At 42.4% G+C, this 16414-nt stretch overlaps 2 protein-coding genes across 2 annotated transcripts; one reads left to right on the top strand and one right to left on the bottom strand.

The window, feature by feature from the left end:
• Positions 1 to 10488: 10488 nt before the first annotated feature.
• On the top strand, positions 10489 to 10857 carry LOC131694709 (histone H2B 1/2-like; the record flags this gene model as incomplete). Its single annotated transcript, XM_058983187.1, has 1 exon — positions 10489 to 10857. A coding segment is annotated over one exon (339 nt), but the record flags the coding sequence as incomplete, so codon positions are not given.
• Positions 10858 to 11573: 716 nt separating this feature from the next.
• On the bottom strand, positions 11574 to 12419 carry LOC131694702 (histone H1A, sperm-like). Its single transcript, XM_058983181.1, has 2 exons — positions 11865 to 12419; positions 11574 to 11621 (listed from the first exon to the last, which is right to left on the bottom strand). The coding sequence occupies exons 1-2, from the start codon at positions 12417 to 12419 to the stop codon at positions 11574 to 11576; spliced, it is 603 nt and encodes a 200-aa protein (XP_058839164.1).
• Between the last annotated feature and the right edge of the window lie 3995 nt (positions 12420 to 16414).

The raw sequence follows: 16414 nt of genomic DNA on the forward strand, positions 1-16414 counted from the left end.
GCATTACCCACTCCTAGTTTTTCTTCTTCTCTCCGATGATAGCTGATTTGATTGGTCGTCCGATGCAGCTTCTCACGACCACGCACGTCTGTTATGCACTGCGTCTTACACACGTCTGGCTTTGAGAAAAGCTGCGACACCCCTATTTATAGGTTTTATCATTAATGTTGATTTCATTTAAAGTAGTTTTCGAACTATTTAAACAAATTTTATATAGCAAAGAACGTATCGGTAGCAAGCATTGAACGTTTCCCTTCCGATTTATGAAACAAGATTGGCAATCCGTTTTGTAGAAGAAAAGTTAATAAGGTTCAAAATGTACGTAACGCTTTCGCTAATATGCACTACTATCGCTTTCTCGCTCGTTCTCGTGGCGTGCATGAGCCTTTCCTTTCCGTCCGACTTCTAATGGCTTAACCAAAATTAATATCCCGGCTTTCCCCCACCAACTGCTCTCGTCAAGCAACCCAATACGAATAATCATAGGAACAAACATGTAGTGGACCTTTATATAAACTTTTCATTATTTTATTGTTCATTTGCTGCACCATTTTGACGGCTCTGTGCGGGATGGGCTGAAAATTTTCACTTTTCCGAGTCGTTTTCGAAAGATTTTTCAAAACACTATTTTTCCGTTGATAATGAATATCCTACATATTCCAAAATTTAATACAACATTGGTACAAATATTTTCGACAAAATGCCGAAGAAATTGATTAAATCCATTCAGTACAACAAAAGATATAAGCGTTCAATATCTTACATCATTTTTCTTCCGAAATTTTGAAAAGGGGCCCCTATATTGAAAGGTAAGTCGTTAGTCACGACAATAAAAACTATAGGAGAAAGTATCAACGCTATACGAAGCAAATTTATAGAAAAGTGTTCCACTTCGGAATTCCCACTAATTAACAGTTTGTTTAATATTTAGGTTAAGTTAGTATAAGTAGTCTTAAGTTAAATAACATAACTGCAAAAGTTGACCCACTACCATATCGAAAGAAAAAATTTAAAAATGTATATACACAATCAAAACGAAGATGAAAAGCAAAGCTGTATCACTTACTATGTAAAACATACAGAAATGTAAACCGAAATTAACCAATAAAACTTTAATTGTCAAAAAAAAAAAAAGATGGGTGGGTAATGTCTAGGACATAACCGGAGTGTCGTGACTACTCGTTTGACTTGTAATTCAAATCGAATGATACTCAATGAAATATGTGGGAATGTTTCAAGTTATTCTTTATAATAATTATGGTGGTTCTGAAAAGAACCTTTGTTGTTGGCGTCTGCGTTGATAGGGGATGCGCTGGATTCTAAGCTCGTTGAGACATTCATTCATGAAATGAACAATTTTCTTGCTTTGAAATATCAATGTTAAAATCTCTCGAAACAACCATCGGAATCTTTTCCGTACAGAAATGAACACGCTTAGCGAAAAACTAGGGGCGGGTAATGTCCGGGACATAACCGCGATGCTCATATTCTTAAAATTCTGCTTGTATCGCCTTCAAATGGCTAAATTTTGCGCATTAAGTTCGATTCACCGGGCTCAGCGAAATTTTCCTGGGGATCCCGTTCGTTAGTATATTCAGCAAAACAATTTTATTACCGAGTTCTCCGCGTTGAATACAGGTCAATAATTTCATATAATGATTTCAACATGCAGACAATGTACATGTATGACAGGTGGGAGTGTTCTGAAGTGGTTTTAGTGGAGGTAACAACATAAAATCATGTATTGGACATTTTACAATGATTCTCCTTAACCCTGCAAAACCACGTGGTTGGCAGCAGAGGGTTAAGTTGTTTGGAAGAGATGACAGTTAATATATGATAACTAAAAATATAAAATTGTTCTATAAATTGCAAAGTTATTGCCGCGTTGATCTGAAAATTTGTCATTTCATTCATAAAGGAACAATCATTGAAATTATGTCAATTTATGCTTTGCAAGATTTGAAATAACTTCGAAGTGTGGTCACGACACCCCTGTTATGTCATATACATTACCAACCCATCTTTTTCCATTTTGCCTTTGTCCTAATAAGGACGGTTTGTGGATAACTATGTTGATTCAAGACGGGAATCTTTTAAAACAATTCAAACCTTGCCGACGATTGTTTTTACTGCGTACATCCGTACGATCTTTCCCCTTTCGCAGCTCACACCGAATGAGCACGGTTTTCATCATGGTGTTCCTATTTATTGACTTTACAATGCAGATGGAAGGACGTCCTTTTGTTCGATAAATGAAAATATTTTCATCATTCGTTTTGGTGTAGCTTTCGCTTAGTGGTAGAGTTGCCACATTCACTGATTTTTTTGGAAGGATTTGCAAAAACCTTCGGGTTTGTAGATTAGAAAAACATTTTCTGATTCACTGGTAAAAGTACAGAATTACCAAGCGCAAACTTAATACTAGTTAATAAAAGAAACTTTCTAATTAAATTCTTTTTCCATTTTGCATTCGTCCTAATAAGGACGGTTTGTGGATAATTATGTTGATTCAAGACGGGAATCTTTTAAAACAATTCAAACCTTGCCGACGATTGTTTTAACTGCGTACATCCGTACGATCTTTCCCCTTTCGCAGCTCACACCGAATGAGCACACTTTTCATCAAGCTGTTCCTATTTATTGACTTTACAATGCAGATGGAAGGCCGTCCTTTTGTTCGATAAATGAAAATATTTTCATCATTCGTTTTGGTCTAGTTTTCGCTTAGTGGCAGAGTTGCCACATTCACTGATTTTCTTGGAAGAATTTGCAAAAACCTTCGGGTTTGTAGATTGGAAAAACATTTTCTTATGATTCACTGGTAAAAGTACAGAATTACCAAGCGCAAACTTAATACTAGTTAATAAAAGAAACTTTCTAATTAAATTCTTTTTCCATTTTGCCTTTGTCCTAATAAGGACGGTTTGTGGATAACTATGTTGATTCAAGACGGGAGTCTTTTAAAACAATTCAAACCTTGCCGACGATTGTTTTTACTGCGTACATCCGTACGATCTTTCCCCTTTCGCAGCTCACACCGAATGAGCACGGTTTTCATCATGGTGTTCCTATTTATTGACTTTACAATGCAGCTGGAAGGACGCCCTTTTGTTCGATAAATGAAAATATTTTCATCATTCGTTTTGGTGTAGCTTTCGCTTAGTGGCAGAGTTGCCACATTCACTGATTTTCTTGGAAGGATTTGCAAAAACCTTCGGGTTTGTAAATTGGAAAAACATTTTCTTATGATTCACTGGTAAAAGTACAGAATTACCAAGCGCAAACTTAATACCAGTTAATAAAAGAAGCTTTCTAATTAAATTCTTTTTCCATTTTGTATTCGTCCTAATAAGGACGGTTTGTAGATAACTATGTTGATACAAGACGGGAATCTTTTAAAACAATTCAAACCTTGCCGACGATTGTTTTTACTGCGTACATCCATACGATCTTTCCCCTTTCGCAGCTCACACCGAATGAGTACGCTTTGCAGCCTTCGATGTTTTGGTGGCATTTTTAGTGGCAGTTACTACCGCCTTTTCAGTGACTGCGTTTCTTAGCCTTTGGCTTTTTGGACTTCTCACCGCCACCACCTCCACCAACGTTTTTCTTCTTCTCTCCGATGATAGCTGATTTGATTGGTCGTCCGATGCAGCTTCTCACGACCACGCACGTCTGTTATGCACTGCGTCTTACACACGTCTGGCTTTGAGAAAAGCTGCGACACCCCTATTTATAGGTTTTATCATTAATGTTGATTTCATTTAAAGTAGTTTTCGAACTATTTAAACAAATTTTATATAGCAAAGAACGTATCGGTAGCAAGCATTGAACGTTTCCCTTCCGATTTATGAAACAAGATTGGCAATCCGTTTTGTAGAAGAAAAGTTAATAAGGTTCAAAATGTACGTAACGCTTTCGCTAATATGCACTACTATCGCTTTCTCGCTCGTTCTCGTGGCGTGCATGAGCCTTTCCTTTCCGTCCGACTTCTAATGGCTTAACCAAAATTAATATCCCGGCTTTCCCCCACCAACTGCTCTCGTCAAGCAACCCAATACGAATAATCATAGGAACAAACATGTAGTGGACCTTTATATAAACTTTTCATTATTTTATTGTTCATTTGCTGCACCATTTTGACGGCTCTGTGCGGGATGGGCTGAAAATTTTCACTTTTCCGAGTCGTTTTCGAAAGATTTTTCAAAACACTATTTTTCCGTTGATAATGAATATCCTACATATTCCAAAATTTAATACAACATTGGTACAAATATTTTCGACAAAATGCCGAAGAAATTGATTAAATCCATTCAGTACAACAAAAGATATAAGCGTTCAATATCTTACATCATTTTTCTTCCGAAATTTTGAAAAGGGGCCCCTATATTGAAAGGTAAGTCGTTAGTCACGACAAAAATCGGTCGGTCTGTTTTGGTCATCATTCGTCGTTTGAACAGCACCACAGTGGTAGCAGTAGTAGAGCAGCATTTTCGCGCCATGGCCCGTACGAAACAGACCGCCCGCAAGTCCACCGGAGGGAAAGCTCCCCGCAAACAGTTGGCAACGAAGGCTGCCCGTAAAAGTGCCCCAGCTACGGGTGGCGTTAAGAAGCCCCATCGCTACAGACCAGGAACTGTCGCGCTGCGAGAAATTCGTCGCTATCAGAAGTCGACAGAGCTACTAATCCGCAAGCTGCCCTTCCAGCGTCTGGTTCGTGAGATCGCGCAGGACTTCAAAACCGATCTGCGCTTCCAGAGCTCAGCCGTCATGGCCCTTCAAGAAGCCAGCGAGGCTTACCTGGTTGGTTTGTTCGAGGATACCAATCTGTGCGCTATCCATGCCAAGCGAGTGACCATCATGCCGAAAGACATCCAACTGGCTCGCCGGATCCGTGGGGAGCGGGCCTAAATTTGGTGTGTGCCCATCACCCCCCAGAACGAAACAGCAACAAACGGTCCTTTTCAGGACCACAACCAATCATATTTTACTAAGAATTATTAGCAGAAATTTTCCGTTTCCCTCCAAAAATGCTCAGGCGGGTGGCTGTGTGTGTTTGTTAGAAAGCACGCCGATGGGGGGATTTTTTGCCAGCAGCACCACCTCGTACCGATCGACAGTAGTAGCGTGTGAAAAACAAGACCCATTGAGGGAAATCTTGCGCGGCCGATTTGTGATTTAGCACCAAATCGATGAGTGAACTTTTGAGAGATTGGGTGAAATCGTCAATGCCATGATATGAGGGAAACTATTATTAAGCGTCTGACGAGCATTGCAAAAAAAAACTTGTGCAATGCTCACAGAAATGTACGTTGATGATTATCGGAGTGAAAATCAAATTAACTCTTTTTATCAGAAGAAAATAGTCGCCCTGAAAAGGGCGTTTTTTTTTCAGCTCGGGCGAAGCGGGATTTAAGTTGCTGCGGAGGCCCTCTTTTCAGTCTTCTTCGGCAGCAGTACGGCCTGTATGTTAGGCAACACGCCACCCTGGGCAATGGTCACACCGGAGAGCAGTTTGTTCAGCTCTTCGTCATTTCGAATGGCCAGCTGCAGATGACGGGGGATGATTCTGGTCTTTTTGTTATCGCGGGCAGCGTTTCCTGCCAGCTCCAGTACTTCGGCGGCAAGATATTCCATTACAGCTGCCAAGTAGACGGGTGCTCCGGCACCGACACGTTCAGCATAATTTCCCTTCCTCAGCAGACGGTGAATTCGGCCAACAGGGAACTGGAGACCGGCACGAACTGAGCGGGATTTTGGCTTTCCCTTCACTTTTCCTCCTTTACCGCGTGCAGACATTGTCGTAGGTTTATCGCTGTGCGCGTTCGTGTGTAGTCACGTAGACAATACGAGTAACACTGATGCCACTCGCGCACACAGCACCCCTTGTTATGCATTCGCTTCATTGCACATCGTTCGCCAAAGGGGCGGAGTAGCGAACGAACGAAACGCGCTAAACACAAAAAAGGACGAACCTTCGTCTCGCTACACGATCGTATATAAGCGATATGTAGTGATTTTTGCTACCAAGACCACCATTCGTTCGTCGTGTCTTAACGTGTTCAGACGTGTATTTTTTTTTGTCGCCGCGTGTTTAGTTTTTCGTTCGGTAGCTAGTTGGTTCGGTTGCGGTGTCCGTTCGACAATTCGGTCGTATGTCGAAACGGAAACGCCGGTCGGGCGGCTCGAAGGCCAGCCCCAAACAAAGCAAGAGCGCAAAAGCGCTGAAAAGTCCAAAGGAACCGGACGGCAAGAGATTGCGGTCAGAAAGAGACCGAATGTCAGTGTATTCGGCTCCCCCAGCGAGCATTGCGAGCGCAGCGAAAACTACAACCAATATCAGTGACGTTGGTGATTTCGGCGGATCCATGCAGGATTTGCTTGAAGAAGATTTACAGCCGCCAGTGAAAATTAAAATTCCACCCATCATGGTTAAGTCGGTCCCGCTCGAAAAGCTGATGAAAACCATGAAAGCGCTAGGTGTTTCGGCTGAATACAAAATCTGCCGAATCGGCATAAAAGTGATGGTGCAAACAAAAGAAAATTTCGGAAAAGCTACGGCATATCTGAAAAGCAGTAAAACGCAGTTTTTCACCCACGACTTTGCCGGTGAAAAGCCGTTCAAGGCGGTGATACGCGGGCTGCCTGTGATGGCAACTGAAGATATCAAGGAGGAACTGCGCGTTCACTACAAGCTGGAGCCAATAGAAGTTTTCCAGATGTCACGCCGCGAAAAAGTTAAAACCTTTCGGGACTGCCTGTTTCTAGTGCATTTTCCAAAAGGTACCGTAACGCTAAATGCACTTCAGGCGGTGCGTTCAATCGGATCAATAGTTATTCGCTGGGAGCCATATCGTGGCACAAATCGCGACGTAACACAATGTCAACGATGCTTAAATTTCGGCCATGGTACCCGGAACTGCAATGTAAAGCCCCGTTGCGACTATTGTGCTCAGCCGCATAGCACTGCCGACTGTTTGGTGGAAGGTGCCATCGAATACCGTTGTGCAAACTGTGGTGGGAAGCATCGAGGTTCAAATCGTTCCTGCTGGAAGAGAGAGGAATACAAAAATATTCGGAAACAAGCCTCTACACAGAACCAAGCCGGAAGGAAGCGACAGGAAGTGCCTGCGTTTACAACCACAAATTTCCCCATGCTGGCTCCCAGCAGATCAGGGACTGCGACTCCTCCAATAAGTCCTCCTGATAGTCATCCGGTGGTCCCTACCACTCAACTCAGCACTTCTACCGTTCGTCAGGATACGTCTTTATCTCGACCGTGGGCACCCACCACTAACCCGTGGGCACTTCCAACCAATGGTGGCCAAGATGGTTCTCCGGACCAGCAATCCGCGACATTGTTTTCAGCTGAGCAGCTGACGGGCATCTTTACTGAAATGTGTGGCCAGTTACGACAGTGCCGCACTCGCCAAGACCAGATCTACGTTCTGGGGCTGATGGTCATTCGTTATGGCTGTTAAACCCCTCCGTCTGATGAACTGGAATGCTCACTCTATCCGAGTGAAAAAGATCGAGCTTGTAGACTTCATCAACACAAACGCCATCGATGTAAGTATCGTAACCGAAACATATCTTTCCCCTGATATCCCGTTCTCCATACCAAACTACACCACGGTGCGTATGGATCGAACACACTCTCGCGGAGGAGGCGTAGCGATCATAGTGAAAAAGGGCATCAAATTTCTAATGCTGCCGCAACCTGTCACAACCGTCATCGAATGTTTAGGAGTTGAAATCGAAACTTCAGAAGGGATAATTAAAATCTTCGCTGTCTATTGTCCACATCAATGCTATACTACCAATGGTTTGGCTAGACAATTCAAAAATGACTTGTCCAAACTTACGAGATCGAACGCTAAATACATAATCGGTGGTGACCTTAACGCTCGACATAACCTGTGGAGGAATAGCAGGAAAAATCAGAATGGTTCCCTACTCTTTGAAGATGCCCAACTTGGCTATTATAGTGTTCATTTTCCTGACGAGCCCACATTCCTCTCTCCGGCTGGTGTGCCCTCTACTCTGGATATTTTCTTGTCCAACACCGAAATCTCTAAGCCGCAAACCCTCTCTGAACTCAGCTCCGATCACTTTCCGGTAACTTGCGAATTCGGTGGTGAAGTTGTTGCGTCCCCGATCCATCTTAGGAAAGATTTCCACAGGGTTAATTGGGTGGTCTTCCAGAGAACTGTTGACTCGCTACTGGAAGAAAATCCTCCTCTTACTGATACAAACGACGTCGACAGCTGTCTGGAAAGGTTTCAGCAAGCGTTGGATGGTGCAGATAGGGCATGCATCAGAAAAGTTCCGGTGAAAGCAAACACCATTTCCATTGACCGTGACACAAAATACCACATTCGCCTTCGTAACATTTTTAGACGGCAGTTCCAAAGAACTGGTGACCTGGTTAAAAAACAGCTCGTCTCGGACCTCAACGAAGTTATTAAGAGTAGAATGGATCGGCTGAAAAATGAGAACTTCGGTAAGGTAGTGCAGGGCCTTAAGGATCATTCCAGGCCATTCTGGAAAGTTGCCAAGGTGCTAAAATCCCGACCCAAACAAATCCCACCATTGAAATCTGCCAACAATCTGCATGTTTCTCCCCTCGAAAAAGCAAATATCATCGGTGACCACTTTGCACGCTCGCACAACATTGGCAATGGTATGCGAAGTCCACTCGAAACGGCAGTAGAGGATAAAATGCGCTTGCTAGATGAGACAATCTGCGTTGTCCCTCAGGATCAGCTGGTGACAGTTGACGAAGTTCGCATGGCAATAAGAAAGACCAAGAACATGAAGGCCCCCGGGTTTGATGAAGTGTTCAATCTGATACTGAAAAATCTCAGTCACCGAGCCCTAACATCACTGGCAAACATTTTTAACAAATGTTTGGAGTTACGATATTTCCCTTCCGCGTGGAAAATCGCCAAAATAATCCCTATTCTCAAACCCGGTAAAGATCCCACCGCACCCACCAGCTACAGACCTATCAGTTTATTGTCATCGCTGAGTAAAATCTTCGAGAAGTTGCTTCTGGACCGTCTACTAGTGTTTGTGGAAACAAATAACATCCTCCTGACTGAACAGTTTGGCTTCAGGAGAGGCCACTCAACGACGCACCAACTAACGAGAGTGATAAATATTATAAGGCAGAACAAAGCTGTCTCCAAGTCGACTGCAATGGCTCTACTGGATGTAGAGAAAGCGTTCGACAACGTGTGGCACGATGGGCTCATCTACAAGCTTTGCGTGTCTAACGTTCCAATCTATCTCACACAAATCGTTAGAAGCTATCTCCGCGATAGAACATTTAAAGTCGCACTTCAGGGAGCAGTCTCCAACGTTTATAGCATACCAGCTGGTGTCCCCCAGGGAAGTCTCCTCGGTCCGATGCTATACAACCTGTTTACTTCGGATATTCCTCGCATGCCCGACGGCTCATGGCTGTCGTTGTTTGCGGACGACACTGCTCTCCTTGTGAAAGGGAGGAAAGTGACCGAGCTTCGAAGTAAGCTGCAACGATGCCTCGACATCTTCGTCGACTATACCAACAAATGGAAGATAAAATTGAACCTCCCAAAAACACAAACGATCCTGTTTAAGCATCGGCAAACAGCGAGACTGGATCCTCCGACCAACTGCAGAGTGTCACTTGGAGGAACACAAATCGATTGGACTACAGAAGCAATTTACCTTGGTCTGCTGATGGACTCCAAGCTACTGTTTCGTCAGCACATCGAAAAAACAGTCACCAAGTGTTCTCTTATGGTTAAGTGCCTCTACCCTCTCATCAACAGGCGCTCTAAACTCTCCGACCGCAATAAGTTGGCTGTTTACAAGCAGATCTTCATTCCCGTGATTGACTACGCCAGTGTTGTGTGGCAGACCAGCGCGATTTCACACAAGAAGAAACTACAAGTGTTCCAAAACAGAACATTAAAAATGATTTTAAATTTACCGTTCGATACCAGAACCAATTTAGTTCACACACTTGCGGGTATTGATACCGTCATCGCAAGATTAGATAAAACATATGCAAATTTCAGAGAAAAATGCCAAAATTCAAATTTCGAGCTAATACGCAGACTTTTTTAGAGTTAAGTTGTAAATTTTGTAAATAGTAGGTTAGGATTTAGGTTAGGAAAAACAATCAAACAAACAAATTCCGTCAATTCGGTAGTGCCTGAACAATCAATAATTACCATCAAACAAACACAAAATTGATATAACAAAGATGAAGAGAAAACAATCTATATCACTTAAACTACCAATTACATGTATATACTAAAACAAAATATTGAAATAAACATATATTAAATCGTTAAAAAAAAATCGTTTTTGCTACCAATCAGTCAGCGCAGTTCGCATCGAGAGCGTTAACAGCAGCACAACCACGTCGTTACTATGGCACCGAAAGCCAGCGGAAAGGCTGTGAAAAAATCCGGCGGCGGCGGTGGCAAGGCACAGAAGAACATCGCCACAAAAGCAGGAGGAGGAGAGAAGAAGAAGCGAAAGCAACGCCGCAAGGAAAGCTACGCTATCTACATCTACAAGGTGCTGAAGCAGGTCCATCCGGACACCGGTGTCTCGTCGAAGGCGATGAGCATCATGAATAGCTTCGTGAACGACATCTTCGAGCGTATTGCTAACGAAGCATCTCGTCTGGCCCATTACAACCGACGGTCGACGATCACCTCCCGCGAGGTACAGACCGCCGTTCGTTTGCTGTTACCGGGCGAGCTGGCCAAACATGCCGTATCGGAAGGTACCAAGGCCGTTACCAAGTATACCAGCTCGAAGTAAATCGTCGCCCGCCCCGCCGCCGGATGTCACACACCATCGTCATCGGCCCTTTTCAGGGCCACCAAAACACGTTCTGGTAAAGAGTTGAATTGAAATGTACACATAGTTTATATAAACATTAGTTGTTGTTGTTTGTTTGTTTCATTAGAGCTAAAAAGGTTGTCATTTTTTTCTCTGTCCATTTTTCTAATCAAATGTGTTTTGCTGTAGTTTGTGGAAGTAGTCTTTCCCCTTACCGCGCTAGTTGACTGTTTTTCGTTAAGACGGAAAACGGTCTTTTTGTCGTCTATTCTATTCAGTTTAAAACAGCCCATTATATGACCGACCCCCAGCGTGTGAGAAAATTCTGCCGCAAAAAGAACACACTTCTGGATCATACTTGTTAATACAATAAACTTCCCAGTCTTCAAACTTTTGATCTTCGTAGAAACCGTACCCAACACAATTTGTAATCTCAAAGTTGATCGATCAATACAATACGTTCGCCAATTTAGGCTAAAAAATCGGTAATTATCGTTCGTTCGTTTGTTTATTGTGCCAGCCAATTTTTCTCTGTTTTATTATAGCCAAAATAAGCGCGTTGTTTGCTAATCAGAGTAATATTATACTTGCTCTGTTTGTTTGTTTGTTTGTTAAGGCAACAGAAAACCACGGCCTGCTATTAATTTACCTGTACGTACGTTTATCTGAGCAAGAAACCGCGCCTATTTACTATAGTGATTTGTTTAATCAAACTAACGACTGATTTATCTTGCCAATCGGCGGGCCAGTTGAATGCGGGTGTGCTGCTCAAGCTAGAAAACTCATGGGGGGAACGGAGCATTGACGGAAAATAAGCATCAATCAATTCTTTACAATTTTGTTAGTCCTGAAAAGGACTGTTGTTTTGGGAGGACGCGCACGTTGTCGGGAATTTACTTCTTGCCGGCGGTGACCTTCTTCGGGGCGGTGGCGGCCTTCTTTGGCTTAGGTGCCTTCGGCTTGTTCGCTGCAGCCTTCGATGGTTTGGTGGCTTTCTGTTTAGTGGCAGCCGTTACCGCCTTTGCAGGGGCAGCAGCTTTCGCTTTCTTCGTAGCCGATTTCTTAGCGGCCGCGATCGCCGCCTTGGGCTTGCTGGTCTTCTCACCACCACCAGCCGGCGGATTTTTCTTCTCCCCGGATTTAGTAGCCGATTTCTTCGGTTTTTTCGCTGCACCCGATGGTGGTTTCTTATCGCCAGCCGGTTTCTTTGCTTCGACCGTCACCTTAAACGATCCGGAAGCACCGGTACCCTTGGTCTGGGTGATGTTTCCCTTCTCGACACCCGTTTTCAAAGCCTTCCGGATAAACGGAGCCAGCCTGGCGACGTCACACATGTAGTTGACGGCGATGTACTTTTTGATCGCCTGCAGTGATGATCCGCTCCGTTCCTTCAGGGTCCGGATGGCAGCCAGAACCATCTCACTCACTGGTGGATGGGTTGAAGATTTTTTCGGTTTCTTGGCGTCACTCTTGCTAGCCTTGGCCGCCTGCTTCGGTGGTGCTTTGGCAGCTGGCGGAGAGGCGACGACGGCAGGGGCCGTGGCAGCAACGTCGATAGCAGTTTCAGCCATTGCGCGTTCGTTTGGTTTGGTTTTCTTCCACACACAGTTGTAGACGACGAGTTGATGGATGCACGATGATGCAAGTCTGCGAATATGATAACCGGGGGTCCGGTGTCTGTTGTTTAGGATCGTATTCATCGGCTCTGTTTGGGAACGCGTAGATGACGGTTGAAAGTTACTATTCGATCGGTGCCGGTAAAATTTTACAGACTGTTGTTTTAAATCAACCAAAATTGAATTACTGCTTGTGAAAAGTACACTGGAAGTTTGCATTCAATTTACTGCACTGTCCGCACCGTCCAAACTAACACCCGCTGAACATTCTGTGTTAAGCGTATGGCCGAATATTATCAAATCATGTATCCGACTATGGCGGCACGTGCAAATTGAATTGTGGAAAATAGGTTAATTTGAACCTTCTAGCAATTGGAAAACCTTTTCGGTGCTATCCAATCGAAAGAAAACTTCTCTCTATATAAAATTATTTCATTTTTGTACATATTTGCTCGAGCGGAAGTGCTCGTAATTTGGCGACCTGCGGAAAACGTTTCGGTCGGCTGGTCCTTTGCTGAAAACTTTCGTTATTAAAATAACTAAAACACAAAAAGTTAACGGGTGGCAACACAAATTTTGGATTTTTTTTTCTCAACCTGTCAAAAAAAAAAAAAAGACAAACGATTTGATTGAAATTAGAAGATACGTTCTCCATTGTTGGCCAAAAATTAATGAACATTTCAAACCGATCCGTAATTGGATGCTGTTCGGCGAAGCTTCCGTTTGATGTCGGAACAGGCGCGTAGTACGGCGTCTATGTCAACTTTGCTAATACATTTCGTGATCTTCTACCAGTCCACTTGTTTGCAATTCGTGGCTCTCAAAACGAAATCCGGAAGAAATCTGCGATTGGGCAACACTGAAGCAAATTGTGAAGCGGGTTGTGCTTTTTAGGGTACAAATGGAATCGAATGGGTATTCGGGAACGATTGTGTGTTTTTTCTTTTTTTTTTTGCTTTTTTTGCGAGGGAAGTAACTTGCTTCGTGCAAAACAAAATATTTACCCAAAATAATTTTTATCAACCGGCAAGCGGCATTGAGATTGCAGCGTCGAAAGGTGTTGTAAACAGTCGATGGCGCAACGTTTTCCCCTTTGAAATATTGTACCGTGCACTTTTCGCCGAGATTCTTGTGTTGCTCGTAGAACCGTACAACGCGCTCGCGAAATGCTTTCTTGTTTCGACGGCAGAGACAGACAGAGAGAAATACCTCGAAAAAAATCCAACATTTTAGTTGCGGATTTGGATTTTAGTGCTCTAATCATCAGTGTTATTTCGAATTGCTTTGGCTAACTCAAAATTCTATTATTTAGTATGTACTGATCAACTCGCTACATCGTTGTGTAGCAGACTTCTCGCATACATAGTCGTCGACATGGCTGTGAGCTGATAAACCGCACGCGTCGACCATCACACCCAGGTGCTTCATTCAGCGCACGCATCGATGGGAACGATTGTCCCCCGACACAGATCACAAGCTGGACTTTTTTTACGGTTGCTCAATCTCTCTCTTCCTGTGTGTGTGTGTGTGTGTGTGTGTGTGTGTGTGTGTGTGTGTTGTAATTGCTTCCTGATTGATACAGTACTAACTCACCAGCCATCAACTTTACTTTTATCATTCAGACCAGTTAAAGGTACGCAAATTCATAGGTAGACAGGTAGGTGAAAGCGTGGTAAGCTAAAACGCGCGCGCGAAAAAAAGAGTCGGTCGGCGGTTCGTTGCTATCGAGAAACGAGCAGTTTTGTCCCATGATACGCAAGCTCAGGAGAAAGAAAAAGGAAATGCGTATATGAAAAAGATGGGTGGGTAATGTCTAGGACATAACCGGAGTGTCGTGACTACTCGTTTGACTTGTAATTCAAATCGAATGATACTCAATGAAATATGTGGGATTGTTTCAAGTTATTCTTTATAATAATTATGGTGGTTTTGAAAAGAACCTTTATTGTTGGCGTCTGCGTTGATAGGGGATGCGCTGGATTCTAAGCTGGTTGAGACATTCATTCATGAAATGAACAATTTTCTTCCTTTGAAATATCAATGTTAAAATCTCTCGAAACAACCATCGGAATCTTTTTCGTACAAAAATGAACACACTTAGCAAAAACCTAGGAGCGGGTAATGTCCGGGACATAACCGCGATGATCATATTCTTAAAATTCTGCTTGTATCTCTTTCAAATGGCTAAATTTTACGCATTAAGTTCGATTCACCGGGCTCAGCGAAATTTTCCTGGGGATCCCGTTCGTTAGTATATTCAGCAAAACAATTTTATTAACGAGTTCTCCGCATTGAATACAGGTCAATAATTTCATATAATGATTTCAACAAGCAGACAATGTGCATGTATGACAGGTGGGAGTGTTCTGAAGTGTTTTTAGTGGAGGTAACAACATAAAATCATGTATTGGACATTTTACAATGATTCTCCTTAACCCTGCAAAACCACGGGGTTGGCAGCAGAGGGTTAAGTTGTTTGGAAGAGATGACAGTTAATATATGATAACTAAAAATATAAAATTGTTCTATAAATTGCAAAGTTATTGCCGCGTTGACCTGAAAATTTGTCATTTCATTCATAAAGGAACAATCATTGAAATTATGTCAATTTATGCTTTGCAAGATTTGAAATAACTTCGAAGTGTGGTCACGACACCCCTGTTATGTCATATACATCACCAACCCATCTTTTCATCATTCGTTTTGGTGTAGCTTTCGCTTAGTGTCAGAGTTGCGACATTCACTGATTTTCTTGGAAGGATTTGCAAAAACCTTCGAGTTTGTAGATTAGAAAAACATTTTCTCATGATTCACTGGTAAAAGTACAGAATTACCAAGCGCAAACTTAATACTAGTTAATAAAAGAAACTTTCTAATTAAATTCTTTTTCCATTTTACATTCGTCCTAATAAGGACGGTTTGTAGATAGCTATGTTGATACAAGACGGGAATCTTTTAAAACAATTAAAACCTTACCGACGATTGTTTTTACTGCGTACATACATCTTTCCCCTTTCGCAGCTCACTCCGAATGAGTACGCTTCGCATCAAGGTGTTCCTATTTATAGACTTTACAATGCAGATGGAAGGCCGTCCTTTTGTTCGATAAATGAAAATATTTTCATCATTCGTTTTGGTGTAGCTTTCGCTTAGTAGTAGAGTTGCCACATTCTATGATTTTCTTGGAAGGATTTGCAAAAACCTTCGAGTTTGTAGATTAGAAAAACATTTTCTCATGATTCACTGGTAAAAGTACAGAATTACCAAGCGCAAACTTAATACTAGTTAATAAAAGAAACTTTCTAATTAAATTCTTTTTCCATTTTGCCTTCGTCCTGATAAGGACGGTTTGTCTATGTTGATACAAGACGGGAATCTTTTAAAACAATTCAAACCTTGCCGAAGATTGTTTTTACTGCGTACATACATCTTTCCCCTTTCGCAGCTCACACCGAATGAGCACAGTTTTCATCATGGTGTTCCTATTTATAGACTTTACAATGCAGATGGAAGGCCGTCCTTTTGTTCGATAAATGAAAATATTTTCATCATTCGTTTTGGTGTAGCTTTCGCTTAGTGGCAGAGTTGCCACATTCACTGATTTTCTTGGAAGGATTTGCAAAAACCTTCGGGTTTGTAGATTAGAAAAACATTTTCTTACGATTCACAGGTAAAAGTACAGAATTACCAAGTGCAAACTTAATACTAGTTAATAAAAGAAACTTTCTAATTAAATTCTTTTTCCATTTTGCCTTCGTCCTGATAAGGACGGTTTGTCTATGTTGATACAAGACGGGAATCTTTTAAAACAATTCAAACCTTGCCGAAGATTGTTTTTACTGCGTACATACATCTTTCCCCTTTCGCAGCTCACACCGAATGAGCACAGTTTTCATCATGGTGTTCCTATTTATAGACTTTACAATGCAGATGGAAGGCCGTCCTTTTGT

Source organism: Topomyia yanbarensis, unplaced genomic scaffold (genome assembly GCF_030247195.1).
Source record: "Topomyia yanbarensis strain Yona2022 unplaced genomic scaffold, ASM3024719v1 HiC_scaffold_12, whole genome shotgun sequence".
NCBI classification, from domain to species: domain Eukaryota; kingdom Metazoa; phylum Arthropoda; class Insecta; order Diptera; family Culicidae; genus Topomyia; species Topomyia yanbarensis.